General features: G+C 46.0%; 1 protein-coding gene, 1 long non-coding RNA gene and 1 pseudogene across 3 annotated transcripts in view; 1 reads left to right on the forward strand and 2 right to left on the reverse strand.

Moving 5' to 3' along the window:
- Nucleotides 1-471: 471 nt before the first annotated feature.
- Nucleotides 472-25,111, reverse strand: part of RASSF5 (Ras association domain family member 5) — a 112,050-nt gene continuing 87,410 nt past the window's right edge. For both annotated transcript variants that reach the window (XM_027871818.1, XM_027871819.1), the window contains 4 exons: nucleotides 7,148-7,261; nucleotides 5,416-5,713; nucleotides 3,480-3,595; nucleotides 472-3,108 (listed from right to left, as the gene is read on the reverse strand). In XM_027871818.1, coding sequence (XP_027727619.1) covers nucleotides 2,956-3,108; nucleotides 3,480-3,595; nucleotides 5,416-5,713; nucleotides 7,148-7,261 — 681 coding nt within the window. In that variant the 3' untranslated portion in view covers nucleotides 472-2,955. The remainder of the gene's footprint in view (nucleotides 3,109-3,479; nucleotides 3,596-5,415; nucleotides 5,714-7,147; nucleotides 7,262-25,111) is intronic.
- Nucleotides 2,743-15,883, forward strand: LOC114050191. Its single transcript, XR_003569949.1, has 3 exons — nucleotides 2,743-2,834; nucleotides 3,064-3,162; nucleotides 15,272-15,883. It is a non-coding gene; the product is annotated as an uncharacterized LOC114050191 (long non-coding RNA).
- On the reverse strand, nucleotides 9,420-12,768 carry LOC114050188 (annotated as a pseudogene).

Below are 25,111 nucleotides of genomic sequence, written 5' to 3' on the forward strand. Positions count from 1 at the left end.
GCCAAGGGCATTGAGAGAAGAGGACAGTATAGGGTTGAACTGCTTCCGCATGGGGTCATAATTAAGATGGAGAACAGCTGATCACACCACCCTTCATACACATTTAGGCAACTAAAGTCTTCAAACTATTTGGTCAATATTCTGTCCCAAGGGAATTTTTAAAAAATCATGTTCTCTGATCCTATTCCCCACCCAGAGGAAGGTGGTGACTTGGGGTAAGCCAGAAAAGCCAGATGAAACAATAGTACCAGATGTATCACTTTTGCAACAAGCTTTTTATTTTCATATATATATGTATATTTTTTTACAACTCAGACCAACATTTTTTAAAAAGTTCATACAACACACACACACACACACACATACACATACATATACATACACACAGACACACAAAGCAACATGACCCTTAGGAAGGCACTGCCAGCAGTCACATCCACCTCTGAGAGGGAAGGAATTCTTTTTTCATACTTTTTTTTTTTTTTTAAGAGCTTTAGACCTCAGCCCAGGTCCAAAATCTAGCTGTGCTTTCTTTAGAATCTGAGCTGTCCCATGCTTTCTCCCACACTCTCTCTATATAGCTATGTACTATATTTGTATATCTCTATATATATATATCTATGTAATAGGTTTTTTTTATTCCCTTTAAAAATAAAATCGCCTTTCCCATTGGAGGGAGGTTTTCAGCAGCATTCACGGCAGTTGCAGCGAGAGCCATGCCTTATACCAAGGTTGTAGACATGCAGGATTAAGAGAAATGGGTTTTTTCCCTTAATTTAAACCAGAGGGAGAGGAGGGTTTTTTTGTTTTTTTTTTTTGAAGGGGAGGGTACAGTGTGAGATGTGGGATGGGGGGAGAAGGGGTATTTGTATAGGTTGCTGTTTCTTCTACAGATATAAAGACTACATGTGGGTATACATATACATACATATATATAATTTATATTATATATAATGTATCTATGTATGTATATACACACACTGTATTCTCCAGAGGCAGTGATGAGGGTGGATGTTTAGTGGGAGAGGTGAGGAGAAAGAAAGGCCACCCTTTGAGGCCTTGGAGAAGCTGGGAACATCAGCTTACCTTTACCTATGGAGTAATGGGCTTTTGGGGATTTGGAAATTGAAGGCAAGGGAAAAAAGGGTCTCTTAAGGGCTGGGCCTGGAGTCTAACCCTCAGTTGAAAATTACAATCCTTCTGTCCTTGCCTTGAAGGGTGTTCTTTTGTTTTCTGGGCCTAAGGCTGTGATTCCATCAGCAGAGGAAATATCTACCAATGAACATCAGCATCTGCTCACAGCTTACAGTTTTAGCAAGTTGACTGGGACACTGAGGTTAAGTGACTTGCCCTGTGTCACAAAGCCACTCTAACCCAGGTCTTCCTGACTCTGAAAGCTGGCCCACTACTCCATGCTGTCTCTATCCATACCTGGCTGATAACGTGAACTGGTTGGTTGGTTCATAACTGAAGTTTGCACCAGTCCAATGAGTCAGCACAAAGTAGCAGTCAGGAAGCCGCGTGTCCCCCCTGTACAGCACCCCCAAGGATGAGGGGCAGCTGTGATAGGGGAAGAGAAGTCCATTCTCCCTTTGGTAGCTGGGAAGGGGGGCTTTCCTCAACCCGCTCTGCCAGCCATCTGCTGTCTAGCACCCGGCAAGCAGCATCTGGAAACCTTGAACTTATTCCCACACCCCCTTTAAAGACAGAAAGGCACTGAGGTCAAAGGGGAGACAAGGGCCCCTGGGGCTCTCCATCATTTAGGGGTCACTCTGGGCGTAGTGCCCAGTCTTCAGAATGGGAGGGTTGAGTTTGTAATTCCCTACTTCTCTGAGAAAGGCAAGGTCTTCTGGCCACAACTGGAATCCCACAGGACCAGGGCCTGAGGCAGAAGGCAGAGGGAGCAGTGGTAGCAGCCCTGGGACGGTTGGGTCAGGGCATCTCAGGCACAATAGAGCCTCTTCCCTGCTCCCAGAGGTTGGAGGTTGCTTGTCAGATGATTTTCTGAAATACATTTTAGTCTCTGTCCAACTCAGTTTCTCCAGAACAAAAGTTTAAAATGAAAACCTCTGGGCAGGGAAGAGGCCAGTTTCACTTTGGGAGAAATATCAAAAGGATGGAAACAGCATCAAATTTATGTTGAGAAAAATTTTCTGACAGATGTGGATGTGTACACACCCACTCACAAACACACACACATATGCACCTAAGATTTCACCCTCATAATATCATGTGCTGGAGAGGCTCACACTGATGATCTCTATGGAAACCCCTAAGCTAAGGCGCTCAGGGTTTCTTAGCAGGGGCCAGTGACTTTAGGAGGCATCTCAGCCTGAATTATAGGCACCTGTAGCTGAGGGAGGGGTGAAGGTGGAGGGGAAGGTACTAGCTAACACACTCCTTTCCTTTTATTCTCCTTCCCTCCTACTTCTGGTGGTCTACTCTGAGCCCGCTAGGTCTCCACAAATGAACATTCAGCTCTTTTATTATGTGACTCAATAAATAAAGCTGTTCAAGAAGAGAAGGGAGGGAAGAGAGAACAGAACAGAGGTCCAGGAAGGAATACGCATCTCCTTAAAATCATTTTCCCTTGTTTTTCCCATATCTGCCTTTGCCAACCAGTGGTAGGTCCTGGATTGGTGATGCATCAAGGCAGCTGTTGGGTTTCTGAAAGGCCTGTGGTTTGACAGAGCAAGAGAAAGATTCTCTTAGAACACCGGGACTGCTTCCACAACAGTGTCTCTGGGGGCCGAGGGGTGACACGGGAAGGGGCGAGAGAAAAGATCCCAAGACAACACATCGGAGAAGTTACTGCCCACTGGAACAACTTGAGGGTGAGCACACGAGTGCCCAGCAAGATGTGTCCTGAGATAAGTGTCTGTTGCAAAATAATAATCCAATCCATTCTCCTCTGGAGCTGTTCCAGGACGAGGGAGGAAGGGGAGGCAGGCAGGGTTAGCCAGGTTTGCCCTGGGCATCTCTCAAGAGTTCCTCCAGTCTTTGCTTGAACTTGTCATACTTCTTCTGCACTTGCTGGATTTTGTCCTGTTCTTCCTTTTCCAGAATGGTTAAGAAGTTCTGGAGCTCCGGGATGGAGAAAGCATCCCACTGTGGAGGGAGAAGGGAAGAGTTAGAGAGGAACGGCGGCAGCACAGTATGCAGGTTAGCAGTTGGCTTTAGAACCCCCTTGGTGTCTTGTAGTCCGTTCCCTTCTCTGGATCCTATAGTTCTGTTTGCATTCCGCCTGGTTAGTCTGAAAACTACAATGCTCACATCATTTTTTTCCACCTGTGACCCACTTGCCCCACTTATCACTTCAGAGCAAAAGCAATTAAAAAAATCATTTAACAAATCAAAAAGTTACTGGAAAAGTGGCATTTTTTTTTTCAATGGGGCCAACCAGATGAGTCAACACAACCCACCCACAACCAACCCAGTAGGCTTCAGAGGCGCAGGATTAGTGATAGGGTCGGACCTACCTCCACCTCTCCCGTCTCGTTCTCCTTTAGCACAAAACTGAGGATGTCTGTGTCAGGGCCGGCCAGCAGGCGAAGGTAAAGGGGACAGTCGGTGATGGAGAGTTTCTGAAATAGCACTGAAGATGAGAGAATGGATTGAGGGTCCCTCATCTCAGAGAGGAAGGGCAGGGGTCTGTCTAGGGGTGTTAAGCTGCTGAGGGCAATGATAGAAGGCCATGCCAGAATGTTAAGGGATTATCTAGTTTAACCTCCTCATTTTACAGATGAGGAATCAGATCCAGAGAGATAAAGTGATTTGCTTGAGGTCACAGTCAGTTTGTGACAGCCAGCTGTGGATCCAAGGTCCTTTGACTCTCGTCCCAGGATGTTTCTCACCATGCTGTGCTGCCAACTTTGTTGGAGACCAAGAGGACACAGAAGTTAACTAGGCATTATAAAACTAGGCATTGGCCCATAAGACTTTTTAGCAGTGTTAAATCCCAAGATGCTCCTTATTAACAACATGTAACCTATATCAAATTGCTTACCATTTCAGAGAGGGAGAGAATTTGGAATTCAAAATTTTTAAAAATGAATGTTAAAAATTGTTTTTACATGTAATTGAGAAAAAAATAAAATACTAAAAATAATAACACGTAAAGAAACACTATGGTATGGTGGAAAGAACCGAGGGTCTGTAGTTGGAGGCCTTGGGTTCAATCCCAGCTTTGCCAGTTGTTCACCTGACTTATAACCTGGAGCAAGCAATTTAATGTCTTTGGGCCTCAGTTTCCTCACCTGTAAAATGAGCTTTGAACTAGGTGAACTCTAAAGTTCCTCCCAGTTCTAGTTCTGTGATCCAGTGATTTAGCCGGAGCGTGAACTTCTTCCACCTCTAGATTCCACGGCAGTTCACAGCTTGTAGTATTAAGAGAGCTGCCTGAGGTTCAGAGAGTGACTTGCCCAGGGTCACACAGCTGGTAAATGTCAAATTTGAACTCGAGTCTTCCTGACTCCCAAATCTGTCATTCTAGGCACTACTCCATGCTGCCTCTAATGATGATACTTTATACAGCAAGATGATTTTGTGGGTGTCCATGGCAACATATCTGCCTTAGAACACATATTCCCTTTCTCCACATCCTGTTCAGAGAATGGGAGGGTCCAAATCCATTACACAGATTAGAAAATTTAAGTCCAGAGGAAGATAGGAGTTGGGAGGCCACTAGCTGAGGGTGCCTCCTCCTGGCCTCTGTGATGGTGGGTTTATTTGGATGTTGACTTTACTGAAGATCTGAATATTTTAGGGCAAGCTAGTTTGCCCACAGAACATTTGGGGGCCTGAAAGTATATTGATAAAACACTTCAATGTTGGTGTAGGAGGCATGTAAGACTTTCTCTTCTCAGTTTGGCCCTAAGATTAGAGGGAGAGATGTTAGGGAAATTTTCTAACAAAAAGGATCATTAAACCTTTTTTCATATCAGAAAATTGCTGCCTATATTAGGAACTTACATTTATAAAGCAAGTGAAGGTTCACCTTGAGCCTCACAAACAGCTTTTGGAGATGGATTATATTATCTCCATTTTACAGATCAAGAAACTGGCACTCATAGATGGTGAGTGACTCTCCCAGGGTCAGATAGCTAGTGTCTTGAGTAGAGCTCAAACCCAGGGCTTTCAGATTCCAAGGTCTAATTTGCAAAGCATGCCAGGGAAAAGTACTCTTGACACAAATGGAGTTTTACATTTAACATTTGGGAGTGAAAATATTGCTGGCATTGAGATTTCCTCACGGAACCGCTATTCTCACTACATGAAACCTCGCAGTTCCCCGGTGGCACAAACTAGGAAATGCAGCTCCAGGGCTGGCCGCCCTGCCTCCTCCCGGGAGAGCCCCCTTTCTCCCCCCTGTACTGGAGGTGACGCTGGAGATGGGAGGTGGGTTGCTCCTCCTACCTTGTCCATCCTTGTGCGTCCGCTTGAACAGAGCAAACTTCTGGGGATTGTCCACTACCATGAACTTCTTGAGGAGCCCCTGGATGACTTCGCTGACTGTGGTGGTGCTGCTAATGTGCAGCTGCTTGATGGCGTCCAGCGGCAAGTAGAAGGACGTCCTCTTGTCTGTGGTGGCGGCCAGGTTCACCTCCTTGACGGCGTCGTAGATGCTCCGGGGCCGGATCCCAGCCGGTACTGTCACGGGCCTCCGAAGTTTCAGATGCACTTTAATGAAGCCCGTGTAGGTACCATCATCGCTCTACACAAAAGCATCGGAGGGAGGGAGGAGACGAGTCAATGCACTTGTGTGATGGCCCTCCTCGGGGGATGCCTTCTACAGTGGGGCAGAGCTCTCTCTGTGGACCCTGTTGGGTGTTCCCAGGCCTGCCAGACTTCATCTGGGAAGGGGAGAAATCCTGGAAAGGGATACCCTTTTTCTGAACCAGGCATTCTCTCCCTGGGCTTCCCCTTGCCTCTTTCAGTTCTGAGAGGAAAGGGAAGGTGTTGGAGGTTGCTTTGCTAACAAGCCAGGCAAAATTCCCAAACCAGGGCAGTGTTTTAGGTAAGGATCCTTTGTAATCCTTAAGTGTCTTTCAAAACTCAGCATAAACGCAACCACCTACTTTCCCTAATCGTCCTTCTCCCAATTGCCAATGCCTCTTCCCCATATTGTACAATTATGTTCCATATACTAATTTATTCTCTTATACTAACATTTGTGCATGTTGCTTCCCCCTTTAGAATATAAGCTTTTAAAGGAAGGGGGTGTTTCATATTTTTGTTGTTTTGTATCCCCAGCACCAAGTACAGTGCCTGACACACAGTTGGCACGGGTAGACTAATTGATGGCAATTGCTCTCCCTCCATCCCCTTCTGAATCCCCTTCTGAAAAACGCAAAGACTGTAGGCCACTAGGCCTCTCTAGGCCACCATACAAATGTCCTGATGTGTTCAAAAGAACTTGCACCCTATTTGAGGGAGGTTCTGGACTGTGGCTCTTAAGACTCGTCACAAAGCAGGGCCCCCTGGGCCTCAGGTCTCACAATCAGGGACAGTCACTTGGGATTTCCTTCTACATCTTGCTTGTCCAAAGGTTGGACCCAAAGGAGAGAATTCAGCCCCAGTAAATGAACTACCAGGCTGCAGGATACAGCATGGTACAGGGCAAAGAGCATGGGCTCTTAAAAGGAGGGCTTTAATCCCAGCTCTGCTAACCACTGCCTGTATGATCCCAAGTTATGTCATCTCTCTGGGCCTCAGTTTCCCCATCTGTAAAATGTTCTTTAAGACACTCTGGAGCCTGTGACTTGTCCACTAGGCTACACTGTTCCTCCATCCCTTCATCCTTTCTGAGAACCATTAGGGTCCATAGTTGCTCAATCACCAGCAGAGGGCAGGACTCACCAGTTGGTCCCCCATAGCATGCAATGCCCCCCCGCCCCGAGTGCCCAAGCACCCCGGCCTGTACTTAGTGCCTCTACCTAAGCAACAAACAGGCTCTTATAATATGGCGCTTAGAGATCATCTAGTCCAACCTACTCCTTCTACAGATGAAGAAACTGAGGCCCAGAGTGATGGAGGTCGCATAGGGAATGAGCCCTTGAGCAGAATTAGAACCTACAGAAAAGAAGGCAGAGACCCTACATGGGAGAACAGGCTCTCTGGACGTGGGAATCAGGGCCTCTTGACTTACCAGCTTCATGCCCAGGCAGTTTTTCTCCTTGCTATTGTAGTTGTCAATTTTCTGTTTGATTTCCTTAAGTGTGGGGACCTGGCGCTTCTCCTCTTCCACGGGTTTGCAGACATTCTGAAAGAAGATGGTGGGGGCATTATTCGACGGGGTCAGCACATCCAGGATGGGAGGCAGAGAACCAAGCTTTGAATACCAATTCTTCTACTATGACCTTGGTCAAGTCACCCCACTCCATCAGCCTCTCCCCTTTCCAGCAGCCAGTAAACTCCTAGAGGGCAAGAGTTGCTTTTGTGTGTGGAAGCACATGGTAGGAACTTCATGAATGCATTCTGGGAAAAAAATGACCTCCCTGACCCTTTGTTCCCTTGTCTATAAAACAGCCAGATGTCTTCTAAGGTCCCATTAGCTATATATGATCTTGCACAAACACTTACTTTACGCCTGAATTTGATCTTGCAGGTAACAAAATGATTAAAAAAAAATCCTCAGGACTTTCATCCTTCTTCTAATTCTGGGTGCCATTGAAGTGGAGAGAAGAATGGGCTCTTCAGAATTTTCTTTTTGTTAAAAGTTTTAATGTAATTCCCAAATACATTTCATGTGGCAATCTTACATAAATCTTCCAAAACACATGGACATTATCTGGTTTTACCTGTCACTAGTTTTCTAAGGCTGCAAGCAGGAAGTGTAATAAAGTTTAGCTCTGGCCTATGTCTTTCATTGGATGGGGCTTCAAGATAATTCTGGGCCAAATTCACAAGAAGTTTCTTGTATGGGCTGAAGTGGAATCTGTCCCCCTTCACTACGCAGAAAGAACTCCGCAAGGCCTCCACGTGAAGCCGCATGTTCCCACTAAGCAGCTGACAAGTTTGAAGAATGACCCTAACAGTGGGTGACCTCTGTGTGGGAGCACGGCTGGATCTTTCCAACATGACCCAAGACCTACTGGTCTCATCTTCTTTCTGGGCTTTGGCCAAGTCAGTGTGAGACCATTTGGATTGGGGAAGGTGAGGAAACAGCACCAAGCTAACCTGCAGAACCTGAAGACTGTGAACCTGTGAGTTTTGTCATCCAAGGGGGGCTTTAACTAATCTAAAAATGTGTTTAAATGTCCTGATATCAAGGCAGTGCTGGGAGAGAGAAGGGGAGAAAAGGAATAAGCCCAGAAGATAATGACAAAGTTATTTGTTGGCAGCTCAGGTCTGATGTCACCGATGGGATGTTGCCCTCCCAGAGAAACTGCTAATCACCATCCCATGATGAGAGTAGTCCAAAGAAAATCCTACATGGAGGGGATTTCAGTTCCCAGTACTGTGGGAAGGACCAGGAAGAGTGTCCTATTTGTGGAGAACACCAAGAACTCAAATCCAATCCAGTTGTATTAAAAAGGTATCACAAATTTACTTGTAACGGTCCCTAAACTCCAAGGATACATCAGGATTATATCCGTTATCTTTCTTGATGCTGGTCAATGGGGTAGCTGTTCTCACTCTGGCACAGTGGGAGTGGGTCTGGAGTTATCTCTAGTTTGCGCCATAGGTTGGAAGGACACGTGAAACTGATATGGCATGGGGTGAAGTGAACAGGCCAAGGCTGAGCAATTCCCCTCCCTTCATCCTGCCCATATCCGAAGACTAAGCTGGAGAAACAGTCCCTTTCCCCTCTGGTTGGTGAACTGGGAGGGAGCCCAGCTGGTTTTTTTTTTTTTTTAAGGCAATTGGGGTTAAGTGACTTGCCCAGGGTCACACAGTAAGTGTCAAGCGTTTGGTCTGAGGCTGGATTTGAATTCAGGTCCTCCTGACTTCAAGGCTGGTGCTCTTTCCACTGCACCACATAGCTGCCTCTCCCAACCTCTTTAGCACCCTAATCTCAGCTGCTCCCAAGATAGTGTTCATGCAAATAGGAATTAGCAAGGGAAAAGAAGGAGTCATTGCATCAAAATATCAAAGGAAGGGGGAAAGAAAGAAAAATTAAACAACTCCAAAAGATGCTACCTCCATGACTGGCCCCACTGTTGGAAAGACCAAGACCCATTACTTTCGAGAGGCTAACAGGAGTTCCCCACTAGCTGTTACTGGGCAACCTGTGGGCATCTATCTTCGAACTTGCACCTGGCCAGAACAAAACTGACTAAGCAAATGGTATAAAACACCTATTATATAGAGTGGCTTAGGTCTCTCTTAAATAGTAACAGAAAAGTACAAAACAATAGAGCTTCACTTTCTCAACACACAAAAGCATTTTATTAAAAACAAAAAAAATTTCAAAACCAACAAAAATAAACCTTTCTAAAAAAGGATCAGCACAATAGAAACCCCCCTAAAATGATATTGGACACAGGAGGGGAAGGAGGAGTTAGTGAAACACCCAATGGGCCCTTCAATGCTGCCTGGGGGCTTGGACCTGGACAACGGACCAGTGGAGAGAGTGGGGCCCTGAGGCTGGCCGGATTGCCCTTACGGCGAGATGGACAAGATGGACAAGATGCAAAATACTCAGCCTGTCCATTCTCCAAGGAGCCCAAACTTGGGAGGTGGAGCAGTTTGAGGGTGATGATTTAGGGGAATAGAAATTGCTCAGTGTTGCTTCCCTGCAGCTGGGCAGGGGCTCCAAGAATCAGGTGGTAGCAAGAGGAGGACAGACAGACCCAAGAGCTATGGCTAAAGTCCTGGGGTTGATGCAAAATGAGTTTCAGGAGGCCGGTGCCACATGAGCTACTGAAGAAAAGGAATCCTCAGGTGCGGAGGAGGGGTTGGGTGTGACAAGTCAGCGTGCCATTTCAATGAAAAGAAGGGGAAGGAAGGTTATTTTTCTGCTCATCAATACGATAAGCTTTCATGTCCCAAACCATATTCAGGCAGTTTTCTGAGTCTGCCTTGTGTGGAATCTACTGATCCTGACCAAAGAAACGAACAAACAGAACAGGGTTGCAGGCTTCCTAAGTCCTGGAGCCGCTAGGAACGATCGAGGCGCCCGCGGGAGTGGGGGGGTAGGTGCGCAAGCAGATGGGCTTCCAGCTGCTATGTGCTCCCCACCTTCTGCCCATCCCCTTCATCATCGATGCTCCCTCCAGCTGATGCATCAGGAGGCGGAACATCATCACCACTCTCCTCCTCATTTGATTGTGTCGCTTCAGGCTTTGGAGCCTGGATCTTGGTCTCCTGTTCTTGCTGTACCCTGCTCCGCAACGCCAAGATCCGATGATGCAGCGCTGCATACAGCTGGCCTCTATCTTCGGGGCTGGCCGAGATCAGGAACACTTTGACTCCTTGATCCTCAGCGTCTACGGCTGTGATTCGGAGGCTGTTCTCACTGGCTTCGTCGATCTGCATCTGTGCCCACAGTTTGGTGTTGAGGAGGAGCCGCAGGCTTCCCTGGGTCCGCATGACTAGCCGGGACTGTAACGGCCCATCATCTGTTGATGCCATGTCATTAAGTCTCCGTAGTCCTCTGCCTCTTTGCACCCAAGCCTGTGACGTTATGTCAAACACAAACAACTTGCATCGGATCTGTAACACATTGCTCTCTGCCTCTTCCCCGGTGATCACTTGCACCGTTTCCAGTAAACACTGCCTGGCTGCGGCCTTGGTGTAGGCAGTGGCTGACTCCGCCAGGGATTCTGAAGCACTCTGAGCTTTCTCAGGAGTACGTTTTGGGGAGGAGGATTCTGAGCCAGATTCAGCACCAGTGTTGTCCTGGCTGGCATCTATACTAGACTCATTCGATTTTGGTGGACTCAACACCCTTTCACTCATGTTCTGTCCAAACACAAATTTGTTACTGGAGGCATCAGCATTATTTGAGTTCTCTACACTGGAGCTGATGTACTGTAGGAAATAGTTTGTTACAGACGGCGTTTCAGAGCTCGGATGGCCGGCATTCTGTAGGTCAGGTGGTTCGGCATTTTCACGTCCTAGCTTAACTCTGTCCCTCAAATTTTGCCCAAATACGAATGCTTGCTGTGCAATTTGCTTTTTCCTCTCACAGGTATCATTCTCCGAAGTACTGCTGGACTCGTTTTCCTGGGGCTTTTCCTCCTTGTCAGCGGACTCAGACGGACTCCACGGTGCACTGCTACTTACTGACTCAGATGTAGCTGCTCCTACGCAGTCTGAGGATACATTGACACCACTGGTGCCACTGTTAGGAACTGTTTGCGACAGTGCCACAGGCCGCGGAGCTTGTAACACTGCGGGGTGTAGCACACTTATCCGCTGCTGTTCTTTAGGCTCATGGCTTGGTAGACCTGCACTGGGTGCCTGACCATGGAGAAGTGTGGGGGGCTTCAGTCGGAATCCACTGCTCTTTTTCTCTGGTTCTGAGTCAGAATTGCCTGCAGATGGCTCACAGAAGGTTGATGGCATAAAAACACTGGGTTTTGATAATGACTGGGATGGAGGAAACTGAGTTAATGAAGAGGTCCTTTCCCGTTTCATAAGAGGGCAGCAACTTCCATCTTCTCGAACAGAATCTTCTCCCTCTTCTGGAGTTGAACCGTCAGCCGATCTCTTTTGTCCTTGATCCTTTTGAAACACAAAGACGGGTGGTGAAATGTCAGCCTTTTCTTCCTTCGCCAGGTCCGCCATTTTGCTCCAGTAAGCCGTTCTACAAGGCACCGCACCGGTCCTAGTCCTCTGCTTTCAAGGGGAGTCCCGCGCCTGCGCACCGCCACGCGTCCAGGTTCCGAGGCCGCAGCGGCTGATCATCGTCTTCGAAAGCAGCGAAAGCTTGTCCGGAATTTTCTTAGAATGGAAGCTCCTTGAAGGCAGGTCCTGGTTTTATAGTCTGCAGCGTCTTTTTTATCTTTATGGTTAAGAAGGTGCTAAGCACCTAGTAAGTGCTTAATAAATGCTTCTTGGCTGTGGAGTCTGGTGCCCGTCTTTTTTAATCTCTATGGCTAACAAGGTGCTTAGCACCTAGCAAGTGCTTAATAAATGCTTATTGATTGGCTGACTGATTTCTCCGGAGTACAGAACACCCTAGAGTCCAAGGAGATCTAGGATGTGGGACCTGCCCTGATTTCCGAGATTTCTCTCTCATTGTCTCTATCTCTATACAGCCTTGAGACTCAATCTCCAAGTCTTGATTTTCTATGCTGTCATTGGGGCCAATGCCTCTCATACGTAAGCACCTGTAAAATGTAAAATCAGGGCATTCCTTGGGGTCTAGATTTTAGGTAGAGAAAATGGTATAATGCCCATTTTACAGGAAGGAAGGAAATAAGTATTCATTAAGCACTTATTTCAAAGAAATGAACTGAACAAGCTGGTAAATACATTTTTATTGTAGCCTGAAGTACTGGATTCCTACTTAAGCAGGGACATGGTCATTTGTGACTCCCGAGCCATCAAATGCTGATGTCCAATAGGTGATGATGTGTAGGCATCCAGCCAAAGGCTTGGCAATAAAATTGTAACTAGGGTAGAGCAACTGGGCCTTTGTTCTAGGGTACTGAAGTTTAGAGGATGCTGATAGCACTTACACACTACAGTGGCATAGAAACAACTGTGGTTAGCACAGCTAACAAGTTAGCACCTAGTTAGCAAGAAAAATTAGCTCAAAGGACAAATTCCTTAAATAATAGCTAACATTTGTATAGTGCTTAGTATGTACCAGGCACTGTGCTAATTATCATCTTATTTGATCTTCACAAGAACCCAGGAGGTAGGTGTTATAATTATCCCCTTTTTACAGTTAAGGAAACCAAAGCAAACAGAGGTTAAGTGACTTGCCCAGGGTCACACGGCTAATATGTATCTGAGGCCATATTTGAACTCAGGTCTTCCTGACCACATTCTACTGGCTGTACCAGCCAGTTGTTACATGGGGCAAGCTTCACCCCTTTGTGGTTGTACCCCAATTTGCTATTTTCCCGTGGCAAAGGATGAGTCCTGAGGTCTCTGTCCTCCCCTCTCTACCACCACTATGGGGCTTGTTTTTAAAAGTTGATTTGAAGTAGTTTTTTGTGCTATTTTGCTATTTCATTTTGTGAAGTTTGTCTAGGAGTGAAAATGCTGGTTATGGCTTTGCCTAACAGACAGCAAGCCTTCCCCATGACCTCCTGTGCAGCTCAGACTGTCCACTATAGGGGTCACCACTGGCCACTGCCCCCAGAGGCCAGAAGTCAACAGGAGGCACATGAAGCCCCGAGGGCAATCAGCATATCGGTTCAGGCTCCCCCTAGTCCTCCCACCTCCAACAACGTAGATCTGAGGGCAGAGCTTGAGTGGGTGAAATTACCCAGACCCTTGATGTTCCTTCCTTTGGGCATGAGGGCCCTTGTGGCTAAAAACCTCCCAAAGTGGTTTGGATGCTCTCAAGGTTGTCTGAGTGATGGAGGCTTCCATTTCTGAAAACGCACTCCAGACCTAGATCAAACACACAGCCCACCACACAGGGAGACAGTTAAGAGTGAGTACTTGAAGGCTATCTTAGGCCTGAATGTGCTATGCTCACAGGCTAATACAACTTGGGGCATTATACAAAGGGACCTCAGAAACCTGAGTCCAGCCCACCTCATGAGGAGGAAACTGTGGCCCAGGCAGGGTCAGCAACTTGCCTGAGTTCACACAGAGGTAGGAGGTAAGCCAGAGGTGGGACTGAACTCAGGTCCTCAGCTAGGTGACCCAGTGGATAGAGCACCCAGCCCTGGCGTGAGGAGGACCTGAATTCAAATCTGGTCTCAGACCAGACACTTGATACTTACTACCTGTGTAACCCCGTGCAAGTCATTTAACCCCAATTGCCTTGCCAAAAAAAAAAAAAAAAGACACGACACTAGCTGTGTGACCCTGGGCAAGTCACTTCACCCTGTGTGCCTCAGTTTCCTCATCTGTAAAATGAACTGCAGAAGAAAATAGCAAACCACTCCAGTATCTTTGCCAAGAAAGCCCCAAATAGGGTCATGGAGAATTAGGTATACTTAAAAAGCAACTAAACAATGTCTGACTCAGAGTCAAGTGGTCTTCCCTTGGTATCACACTGCCTCCTTCAACAGACATTGAACTGGGGGTTATATGGGGCACACAAAGAAGCATACACAGGTTCCTTTGCTCCCGGGCCTGTCCAGGTTCTTATCATCATCTTTAATAACAATAACATCTCCTACTTTTAGAGCACTGTGAGGTTGCCCAAGCATTTCTGTTGCAACACGCCAGTGAGATCAGTAGTGTAAATATTTTCCTCCCCATTTTACATGAGGAAACTGAGGCTCAGAGAGAGAAAATGATATGCTCATAATGCCATAGATAGTAAATGTTTACAATCTAGTTAGGGAGAGAGAAGATGTGTACTTGAAAAAACCAACTGATATTACCATATATTAGAATCTGAGAGATTCTAATCTAGAGATTATGGGATCTAGGAGACAATGGGATAGAGTGATGATGATGATGATGATGATGAAGATGATGATGATGGTGGTGGTGGTGGTGGTGGTGATGATGATGATGGTGGTAGTGATGATGATAGTGGTGGTGGTGATGATAATTGCTCACACTTACAGATTGCCTACTATATGCCAGGCACAACTAAGCACTTTACAAATACCTCATCTGATACTCACAACAACCCTGGGAGGTAGATGGAAAGAGCACCAGCTCTGGGGTCAGGAGATCTGGGTTCCAATCTCACTTCTGACACAGACTGCCTATGTATGAGTTAGGTGCACCTCCCTAGGCCTCAGTTTCCTCTGTAAAATGAAAGAGTTGGCCTTAATGAGCTATAAAGTTCCTTTCGGCTCTGACTCCCATGATCCAGAACTAGGCTCCTGATGTCAGACAGCAAAGCAAGTACTAAGTTCTTATTGGATGTATAAATAACAGGGCTTGGAGGGTTGTGAGGTGAGGGGGAGCGAATTGCCCCCTGTGGGAGGTGGGAAGGGGACTGGTGCCCTTCTAATGCTCTCTGGTTCACAGTCATCCAGAAACACTCAGGCTGAACCAGTGCACAGGATGTGAATGAGACTCTATATTCCAAGGTTTCCAAGCAACAACATCTAGTGTGTCCCTGCTTGACTTATGCTGTTTTTTTAATTAAATTTAATTCGATTTTCAGTTCCTGCTTGACTTTCTATGTATTTCTCTACTAATGTCTTTCCTCCCTTCTTTCCTCTTATTCTTACAGGTGCACCATCTTGTCTTGCTTCAAAAGTAAAGCAAGGTCTTGTCTCTGCTGGTTAAGATTTACTTTACAGATGAGAAAAAGGAGGCCCAGAGAGGTGACTGTCCCCAGGCCAAGCAGCACAAAATAAATAAAGGTCAGATGCAAACTCTCATGGAAAAAGAGCTCATCACTCTTTTCCCTGCCTCTCTGATAGTACCCAGCAGGCCCGAGGTGGAGGAAGCGTCCAGGTTGGGGAGATGACAACTGCACTGACGTCAGGAAGCTGCTGGGCCGACCCCAAACAGGGGCCCACAACAGAGCCGGCCTCTGCCTTCCCTGCTTTCAGCCAGGCTGGTTGGAGAGGTTTCACCAACTTGGATCACACAAGGTCATTTCCTTTTCCCACTCCCCGACCTCCTCAGAGCTGATAAATGTTCAGATCTCCCACCAATCAAAGATGTTTCTGTGACTGCCTGGGCTTGAGAGGGGGCCCCCACTCATCTTCCACGGCAGCGGCCACCAGCATGCCTCCTGTCTGCCCCGCTCTGTGCACGTTATACTCCTCCCCGAGACCCACGATTGTAGCAAAAGCCGGCCCAGGCATCTGATGTTTGGTTCACTCACAAATTAGTTCATGACAAAGACAGATGAGTTGCTATAACTGGGGATGTTTAACCTGGAGGGAAGACTGGGGGTGGGGTGGGGTGGGGGTGGGGTTAGCTATGGGCTGCTAAGTGGACACCCCTTCCCCCCAGGACAGAACCTGGAGTAGTGGAAGTTACAAAAAGACCACTTTAGGCTTGATCTCAGAAAAAAAACAAAAAAACTTCTAACAATTAGAAGTATCTGAAAATGGAATGCATTTTTTTGTGAAGTGGAGGTCTTCAGACAAAGGCTGGGTGACTGCTTGTCTAGTATCTTGTAATTGGAGTTCTTTTTCTGGTATGGATTGGACTAGATGGCTGCCAGAGTGCCTTCCCGATCTGAAACTCTGTCATGATTCTTTATAAAAATTAATTTTTTTTCCAATTAACCAAAATCCACTCTCTCCCTTCCACCTCCCCTACCTTCAAATGAAAAAGAAAGAAAAACAAAGCCCTCATGACAAATATGCATAGTCAAGCAAAACAAATTCCTGCACTGGCCACATCCATAAAAGAGCTAAGTCTTCATCTGCATCCTGGGTCCATCACCTCTCTGTGAGGAGGTGAATTTTCTGTTTCATTCCAAGCCCTCTGGAATCATAGTTGGGCACTGCATTCATCAGAATTCTGAAGTTTTTAAAAGTTGTTCATTTTTATAACATTGCTGTTATCATATACACTGTTCTCCTGGTTCTGCTCACTTCTCTCTGCATCAGTTCAGCCAAGTCTTCTCAGTTTTCTCTGAAATCACTCCCTTCAGCATTTCTTAAAGCACAACCGTACTCTGTTACATGAGATTCTAAGCGCTCCCCCTTTCTTTTTCTCTTCCCAAGGGCTATTTGGTCATTGTTTGCAGGGTGAGGTGAATGATGGTGGAGACTGGGTACCTGCTATTAGCACCCACCCACCAGCTGTGGTGGAGATATGTTTTCCGAATTAGTTTCACTGCCCTTTTACAGCCTCAAAATGAGCACTTTATAAGAAAACCCCCAAAGAAGGCTCTTCTTCCAGCCTGTTTCCTCATCTGTAAAATGGGGATAATATTAATACCCACTTCCCAGGGTGGTTGTAAGGGACAAATGAGGTAATATTTATAAAGTATTTTGCAAACTTTAAAGTGCTACATAAATGCTAACTAGTATTCCCATTTTACACATTAGGAAACTGAGGCTCAGGTGGCTTATGTGACTTGCCCCTGGTCACAGAGTTAGAGTGAGTATGAGTGTGTGTGTGTGTGTGTGTGTGTGTGTGTGTGTGTGTGTGTGTTTATCAGAAGAAGGTCATGTCATTATAGATTTGGAGCTGGAAAGGACCTTAAGAGTTATCAAATGATTTAACATATATAAATTATTTTGCAAACCTTAAAGTACTATATAAATGCTTATTACTAGTATTATTGTTAGCCATCAGATGAGGAAACTGAAGCTCAAGGAAATAAAATGACTCGCCCAGCTAGTACATGTTTGGGGCAAGAGTTGAACCCAGGTCTTTCTGACTTCAAGTTCAGTGGTTTATGCACTATATACCATGCTGCCTCTCAAAATGATGGGCGTCCTGAGACTTAAACTCATTTTCTTGGATTTTCCACACCAAAAACTGGGACGGATCCTTCTTCTTATTGTCAATCAGTTGTATCCGACTCTTTGTGACCCCATTTGGGGTTTTCTTGGCAGAGATATTGAACTGTTTTGCCATTTCATTCTCCACATATTTGACAGATGAGGATACTGAAGCAAGCAGGGTGAAGTGACTTGCTCAGGTCACTAGAAAGTATCTGAGGGTACATTTGAACCCAGGACCTCCTGACTCCAGGACCAGCATTCTATCCACTGTGCCACCTAGCTGCACTTCTGGGCCTTCTTTCTGGAAGGCTGGGCAATTAGGCTAAGTTTATTCCCTTTTCCATAACAAAAGACAAGCCTCCTGCCCTCTCAGAGCCCCTGGTCTGACAAGGTTTCTGTGTCCCCATTATCACTATGGTGCTGTATAATGATAAATATAACAACAATATAATAATGATAGCAATTCCCATTTCTTATGGTGCCTTCAGGCTCACAAGGTATCTAATATCTTCTCACTATATCCCTGGGAAGCAGGCAGGATAGAGGAAAACAGCAGGGAGATTTAATAACATGCACCGCATCACCCCCCCCCACCCCTACACATACACATCTAAGAGGAGGGGGAGGGGAAGAATTGTTAACTTGCTAGTGGTTGCCTTGTAAAACCACTTCCCAGAGATATCTGAATAACCTGCAAATCACCTAGAGTAGCAATTCTAAAATTTTTTGTTCTCAGGACCCCCTTGATACTCTCAAAAATCACTGAAGACCCCTCTACCCAGAGAACTTTTGTTTATATGGGTTATATTTATTAGAAATCAGAACATCTTAGTGTAATTATGAAAGTGGTTTTCACTTCACAGACCCCATGAAAGGTTCTCAGGGACCCCCAGAGGTCCTCAGACCACAGAACCACTGAGCTAGAGAACTGGGAAGCAGAAGAAGCCCAGTTGAATTGGAATAGGATAAAAGGTACATAGAACTCATCACATAGTAGGCTTTTTAGCCTCGTAAATTGGCCAAGAGCTAAGGCCCACAAAAAGCTAGAATTTTATAGGCTAGGCAGGTGTGGGGAACCTGCAGCCTCAAGACCACGTGTGGTGCTCTACGTCCACAAGTGTGGCCCTTTGAGGACCTAGAAGACCACAGGTTCCCTCCGCCTGCCCTAGTGGCTGAAACTGCCTAGAGCCAGCTGAGCTTTTCTGTGGACAACACTACAACCCACAGAGTGTCGCTGACTTGAAATCCATCCTGCCTGGTAGGGCGTGCCAGAGCTGCTTTCCACTGGTACAGTTTTTGAGAAGCGATGGTCACTTGGTGCCACCATGAGGCATCAGAGGGAGGAATAAAATCATAACAATGAGAAAAATTATTATTTGTAAGATTGGGGTAAATCACTCGACATCCCAAAGATAGCCTGGGGTGTCTTTGAATCACAACTGAGCTATCTGGAAAGTACCCCACCCCCCAACTCCCTGTGTTCCAAAGGTCAAAGCTTATACTTAGGCTCTGAAACCAGACCTTCCCCCACTTTGGTTTTCTTTTCCTGTTCCTCTTTTTCCTAAGAGATAAACTCGCATGTCCCCACTCTCCTCTCTTTCCACCACCCCAACCACGGCCTCAAACTAAGGGAAGTGACACAAGACCTGTATGTCATCTCAAAGACCACATCATCTCTAGACTGTTATGCCCTGGAAACAATTGACCTTCTGCTGCCATGATGTCAGGTCCCAGCCTAGTGAAGGGAACACAGAAGGAATTCTGTGCTGGGTGCCAGAGTTTAGGAAGGATGTCTATAAACTGGGGAGCATTCGGAGCGGCACGACCAAGCTGATGGAAGGCCGTCAGTCAGTCAGTAAACATTTATTAACTACCCTCTATGTGTCAGGCACTGTGCTAAGTGCCAGGGCAGCCTTCAAGGAGCTTACAATCCCATGGCAGGGAGGATGAGTTGGAGGAAGTAGGGGTGTTTGACTGGGAGAAAACTCAAATGGGGCCTGATGACTACCTTCAAATATTGTGTGAAAGAAGAATGTCTTGTTCTGTGTGGCCCCAGAGGAGAGAACCAGGGGCAATCAGTGGGAGTCTCAGGGAAAAATTTGATTTTCATATTAGGAAAGAGTATCTTCCTATTAGGTGGAGTTAACCATCAATGGAGGCAGTGGTCTTTTCTCTAGGTCTCTATGACAGTGCTCTCTCCTGTTCTCCCCCTAATTGTCTGACCACTCCTTCTTGGTCTCCTTCAATGGATTTTCATGCACGTCACTCCTGCTAGCTGAGGGGGTCCCCCAAAGCTCCGTCCTGAGCCCCCTTCTCTTCTCCTTCTATATTGTTTCACTCAGTGACCTCATCAAATCTCAATGATCATCTCTAAGCCAATAACTCCCAGATCCAACCTTTCTCCTATCTTGAAGGCTCACATCTCCAGTTGCTTTTCAAACATCTCATACTGGATGTCCTGTAAGGCACGTCCAAAACCGAACTCATCATTTCCCATCATCACCTACCTTAACTTCCCTTTCTTCCTAACTTTTTTATTATTGTGAAGGGTGTCACCATTTTCCCAGTCTTGAAACCTAGGTGTCATCCCCAACTCCTTACCCTTTCTTACCCCCCACCCCCATAACCAATCAGTGAGCAAGGAGTCTCTACCTTTGCAACATCTGTATAAACCACCTTCTCTCCTCTGACACTGCCACTGCCCTGGTGCGGGCCCTCATCGTCTGACTGCTGGGGGCTCTGCCTGCCTTGTCTCTCCGCACTCTAATCCATCATCTTCTCGGTCGGCAAACTGTTTGCTCTAAAACACAGGTGTGACTGTGTTTCTCCTCCTCCCCCATTCAATAAACTCAGTTATTTGGTCATTTTAAAGTTATGTCTGACTCCCTGTGAGCTCATTTGGGATTTTCCTGGCAGAGAAATTGGACTAGTTTGCCATTTCCTTCTCCAGCTCATTTTGCAGATGAGGCAAACAGGGTGAAGTGACTTGCACAGGGTCACATAGCTAGTAAGTGTCTGAGGCCGGATTTGAACTCATGAGGATGAGTCCTCCTGACTCCAGGCCTGGCGCTCTGTGCACTATGGCGCCACCTAGCTGCCCCAATAAACACAAGTGGCTCCCCATTACCTCCTGGATCAAAGATAAAATTCTCTGACTTTTAAAGCCCTTCATAACCCGGCCCCTTCCTACCTTTCCAGCCTTCCTACACCTCACTGCCCCCTCTACATGCTCTGCCATCTGGCAACCGTGGCCTCCTTGCCATTCCTCCCACAGGACACTCCATCTCCAGACTCCTAGCATTTACCCTGGCTGTTACCCATGCCTAGACCTCTCTCTCTCCTCATCTCTGCCTCCTAGTTTCTCTGACTTCAAGTCTCAACTAAAGTCTCACCTTTTGTAACAAGCCTTTCCCAGTCTTCCTTAATCTCAATGCCTTCTCTCTGACATCACCCGCAATTTGCCCTGTTTATGTCTTGTTGGTGCATAGTTGTCGGCATATTGGGGCAGCTAGCTGGCACAGTAGATAGGGCCTGGAGTCAGGAAGACCAGAGTTCAAATCAGACACTTACCAGCTGTGTGACCCTGGGCAAGTCACTTAACTCTGTTTGCCTCAGTTTCCTCAACTGTAACATAAGCTAATAACAACACCTACCTCTCAGAGTTGTTGTGAGGAGCAAATGAGATATTTGTAAAACAATTAGCACAGTGCCTGACACATAGTAGGTACTATATAAATGCTTATTCCCTTCTCACCTTTCCTACCCCCTCAAATTATAAAATGAGGACAATATTGCTTGCATTATTTACCTCATAGTGTTGTTACTAGGAAAACACTTTGTAAACTTTATATCATACTATTATTATCATTTATACTGTCCAGAAAGTTTTACAGAAAAAAAATGACTTGGGGGACAAAGGTCAGTGCCAGTCTCCAGGTACCAGGCGTCATAGAAAGTAGGGGAGAAAGTCATTTTGGGGAGAAGGCAATGGTAGACCACCCAGTCCAGTTCTGAAGCCCCCATAAATAAGAGACTGTTGCCTTCTTGTCTGCAAATCCATACGTTATCGATGGCTGCCTAAAGCCTGGGGAGGGTAATTAAACAGAAATAAGACAGAAGGTATTTTGTTTCTTCAAGCTGCCCAGGACAGAAACTGAATGAGAGACTCTTGGTTATGAGTTAACCAGTATGAGCAATAGTGTCACAGTACGTCTCTCCTCAGGGACTTTGTACAATCACAGTACATCTGGTGGGGAATTCATCTGTTCCGATGAAGGCCACTGGTGGTTGCTGACAGATGGTTTAACTGCTCGCTGCCCCTGTTTCTACCATGTCCGAGGATCTTGATGAGGAAGGGCCTTGTGCTAATACAGACCCCAGCCAAGGACGAGGTCCCACTTTCTAATGCGGTGCAGCTGAAAGGCCTGGTCTGGGTGCTGGAGATGAGGCTGGAGGCTCCTCCGACCCTCCCGGGGATCTGTAGCCCAGAAGGGTCAAATGCAAGGGCCCTCCTAAGTGCAGCTGAACCAGATTAAAAGCTAAGTGGGAAACATTTAACAAATAAATGAAAATACAAGAAACCATAACGTCTTCTAGGTCAATATGTAGCCAGAGGGATCTTCATGGACAGTTAATGACCCCTGTTTTTCCCACTGCTCTAGCCCATCATATATGGTCCAACCCTCACCCACAAGCAGAAGGATGATCAAGTCTACAGGCATTCATTAAACTCTGGCTATGTGCCAGACTGGTGCTAAGTGTTTGGGATATAAATACAAGCAGAAAAACAGCCCCTGCCCTCAAGAGGCTTGCATTCTAATGGCAGAAGATAAACATTTAGGGAGCTAAAAAGTGAAGGAGAGAGGTACCCTTAAGGGATAGTGCAAATTATTGTGCCCAAGTCTCATTTTAGCTAAAAGCAACCTCCTCCAAATCTGCCAATAGGGTTCTGGATTCCAGTTTTCTCTCCTTTCTCGGTCTCCCTGGGAACAGGGATGACAGAGGGGAGAAGTCCTATTCCTAGTCTCTCCTCATTCCCAGTACTGCAACCAGATTAATCTTCCTTAAATACTCTTTGAATCATGGGGCACCTTTCCATGTACCCAAATCGCACCCATCCTTTGTCCCATCCCCTCATCTTCCCCCATCCTGTCCTCCCCACCCCTTCCCCTGACTTATGTCCCATCTCCTCCAGGAAGCCATCCCTCGTGATTCCAGGCCATCAGGATCTCCTCCTTCAAACTCCTAAGGCATTTCTGGCCTGTACAGAGGAGACAGAACAAAGGACTGACTCCTCAGGCTCCGAGCACAGCGCCTGGAACATAGGTGTTTAACCAATGCTTGTGGATTGACTGACTGCTTTAGCATTACATTATTCACTAATAGTTTTACATCTTGTATTTCCAGCTGGACTCGAAGCTCCGTGATGGGTAAGTATTATCTTTCTTGTTTTCTCAACAGTGCCAAGCACACAGCATTTGCTTGTTTATTGTTATTATAATAATTCAGAGGGGCAGCTAGGTGGCACAGTGGATAGAGCTCCAGGTCTAGAGGCAGAAAGACCTGAGTTCAAATGTGGCCTCAGACACTTAATAGCTGTGTGACCCTGGGCAAATCACTTAACCCTGACTGCCTCAGTTTCCTCATCTGTATAAAATGAACTGGAGAAGGAATTGGCAAACCACACCAGTATCTTTGCCAAAGAAACCCCAAATGGGTCACAAAGAGTAGAACACAACTGAAAAATGACTACACAACAACAATAATTCAGAATCACAGTTTGGATGGGATTTCAACCTGCACCTCTGGCCTATCAGTCAGTTTATTGCCTGACTGCCTAAAGATGCCCATTGAAAGGGAAACCCACTACCTATACCTCCTGGCTTCATGACTTTGGGCAAGTCTACTTCATCTGTAAAATGGGGAGAATAATTCTTGTATTACCTACCTTACAGGGCTATTTATTGTAGGGTCCAATGAGAGCATGTACATAAAGAGCTTTGCCGATGTTAAAGTGCTATAGAAACATCGGCTATTTTTGTCGTTTGTTTTTGGTTTCTGATGGACCTTTAGACAGGGAGAAGCAAAGGGGCCTGGATAATTCACGTAATGTAATGGTGGCCTTTGGACCATTGGGAGTCAGGTGAAGGTGCACCCAGAAAAGTGAAAACAGCTCTAAAGGCAGGACCTGAAGATGCCACACTCCTATTTGTCTACATTCCTGTTCAGGAAAGAGCCCAAGAGAAGTTTAGGGTCATGGGCTCAAATGGGATCATAGAGCTGTTAGGGGCTTCAAAGGCTATCTAATCCACAGCCTTCATTTTACAGATGAGGAAACTGAGGTTCAGAGAGGTTAAGCAACTTGCCCAGGGTCACACAGATGGCCCCAGAAGCAGGATTTGAACCCAGATCCTCAGAATGCAAAACACTGTTCTTTCCACTTTTACCACAGGCGCTTCCTTCCTCTCTTCAGAAATCAGGGCTAAGAGAGTTTGCCAGGGAAGAGGGTCGTTGTGTCAAGAATACTGGATTTGGCCTTGAAGGATCTGGGTTTGAATTTCAAGTGACTCTGCTACTTGCTACCTGTGTGATCAATACACACACACACACACACACACTCATGTGTGTATATATATGTATGTATATGTATGTATATATATACATGTATGTGTGTATGTATTTACATATATGTATGTGTGTATGTGTATGTGTATAAGACAGCTGAACTTCTAAAGTCCTTTCTAGCTCCAGAATTACAAGACTCAAGCATTCTGCTCAAGTTATCAAGCAAAACTAGTCTTTCATCATTATTTCCTCTTGGTTTTCAGAGAAATGAAGTTCCTCCTTCTCTGGTCCCTCCCCTTTGGTTCTTTTTTTATGTGTTGCCTTCCCCCTTTAGAATGTAAGCTCCTTGAGGGCAGAGTCCTTCTTTTTTGCATTTATTTGCATCCCAAATTTTGCATAGTGCCTGGCATATAGTAAAAGCTTTTAATAAATGCTTGTCGCTTGCCTTCACTCCAGAAAAGGACGGGAGACCTCTCTAAGGGATTTTTTTTTTTTTTTGCAGGCAATTGTGCTTAAGTGACTTGCCCAGAGTCACACAGCTAGTAAGTTTCTGAGGCTGGATTTGAACTCAAGTCCTCCTCACTCCAGGGCTGGTGCTCTATCCACTGTACCACCTAGCTGCCCCCCTCTTTCTTTCTCTATATGTTAGAATATTATTAGCAGTGCTTTTTGTGGTAACAAAGGATTGTAAGCCAAGTGGGTGCCCACTAACATCAGGGGCTGGGGGTGGTCCCTGAACAAATTGGTATATTAATGTAATAGGAGAAATTACAAATATGAGAATTTAAGAGAAAAAGGATCTTTGAGGCTGAGTCAGAGTTTAAAGGAAAGAGGTGTTCAAGAGAGAGTTTCTCGGACTTCAGAAGAAAAAGTAAAACCCAGTCAGTCCCCCTCCCCAACTCCAGGGAAAGCAAGGTCACAGGTCACACAGGGACAGTAGGTAGGGCAATTGGCATGCAGATTAAGTTTAGTTAAAAGGACATTAACTATGAAAATAGGGCAGGTAGGTGGCCAGTAGACTGAACTCCTCCTTGGAGTCAGGAGAGCCCAAGTTCAAATTAGGCTTCAGACACTTACTAGCTGTGTGTCTC

Source organism: Vombatus ursinus, unplaced genomic scaffold (genome assembly GCF_900497805.2).
Source record: "Vombatus ursinus unplaced genomic scaffold, bare-nosed wombat genome assembly UNPS02014798.1, whole genome shotgun sequence".
NCBI classification, from domain to species: Eukaryota; Metazoa; Chordata; class Mammalia; order Diprotodontia; family Vombatidae; genus Vombatus; species Vombatus ursinus.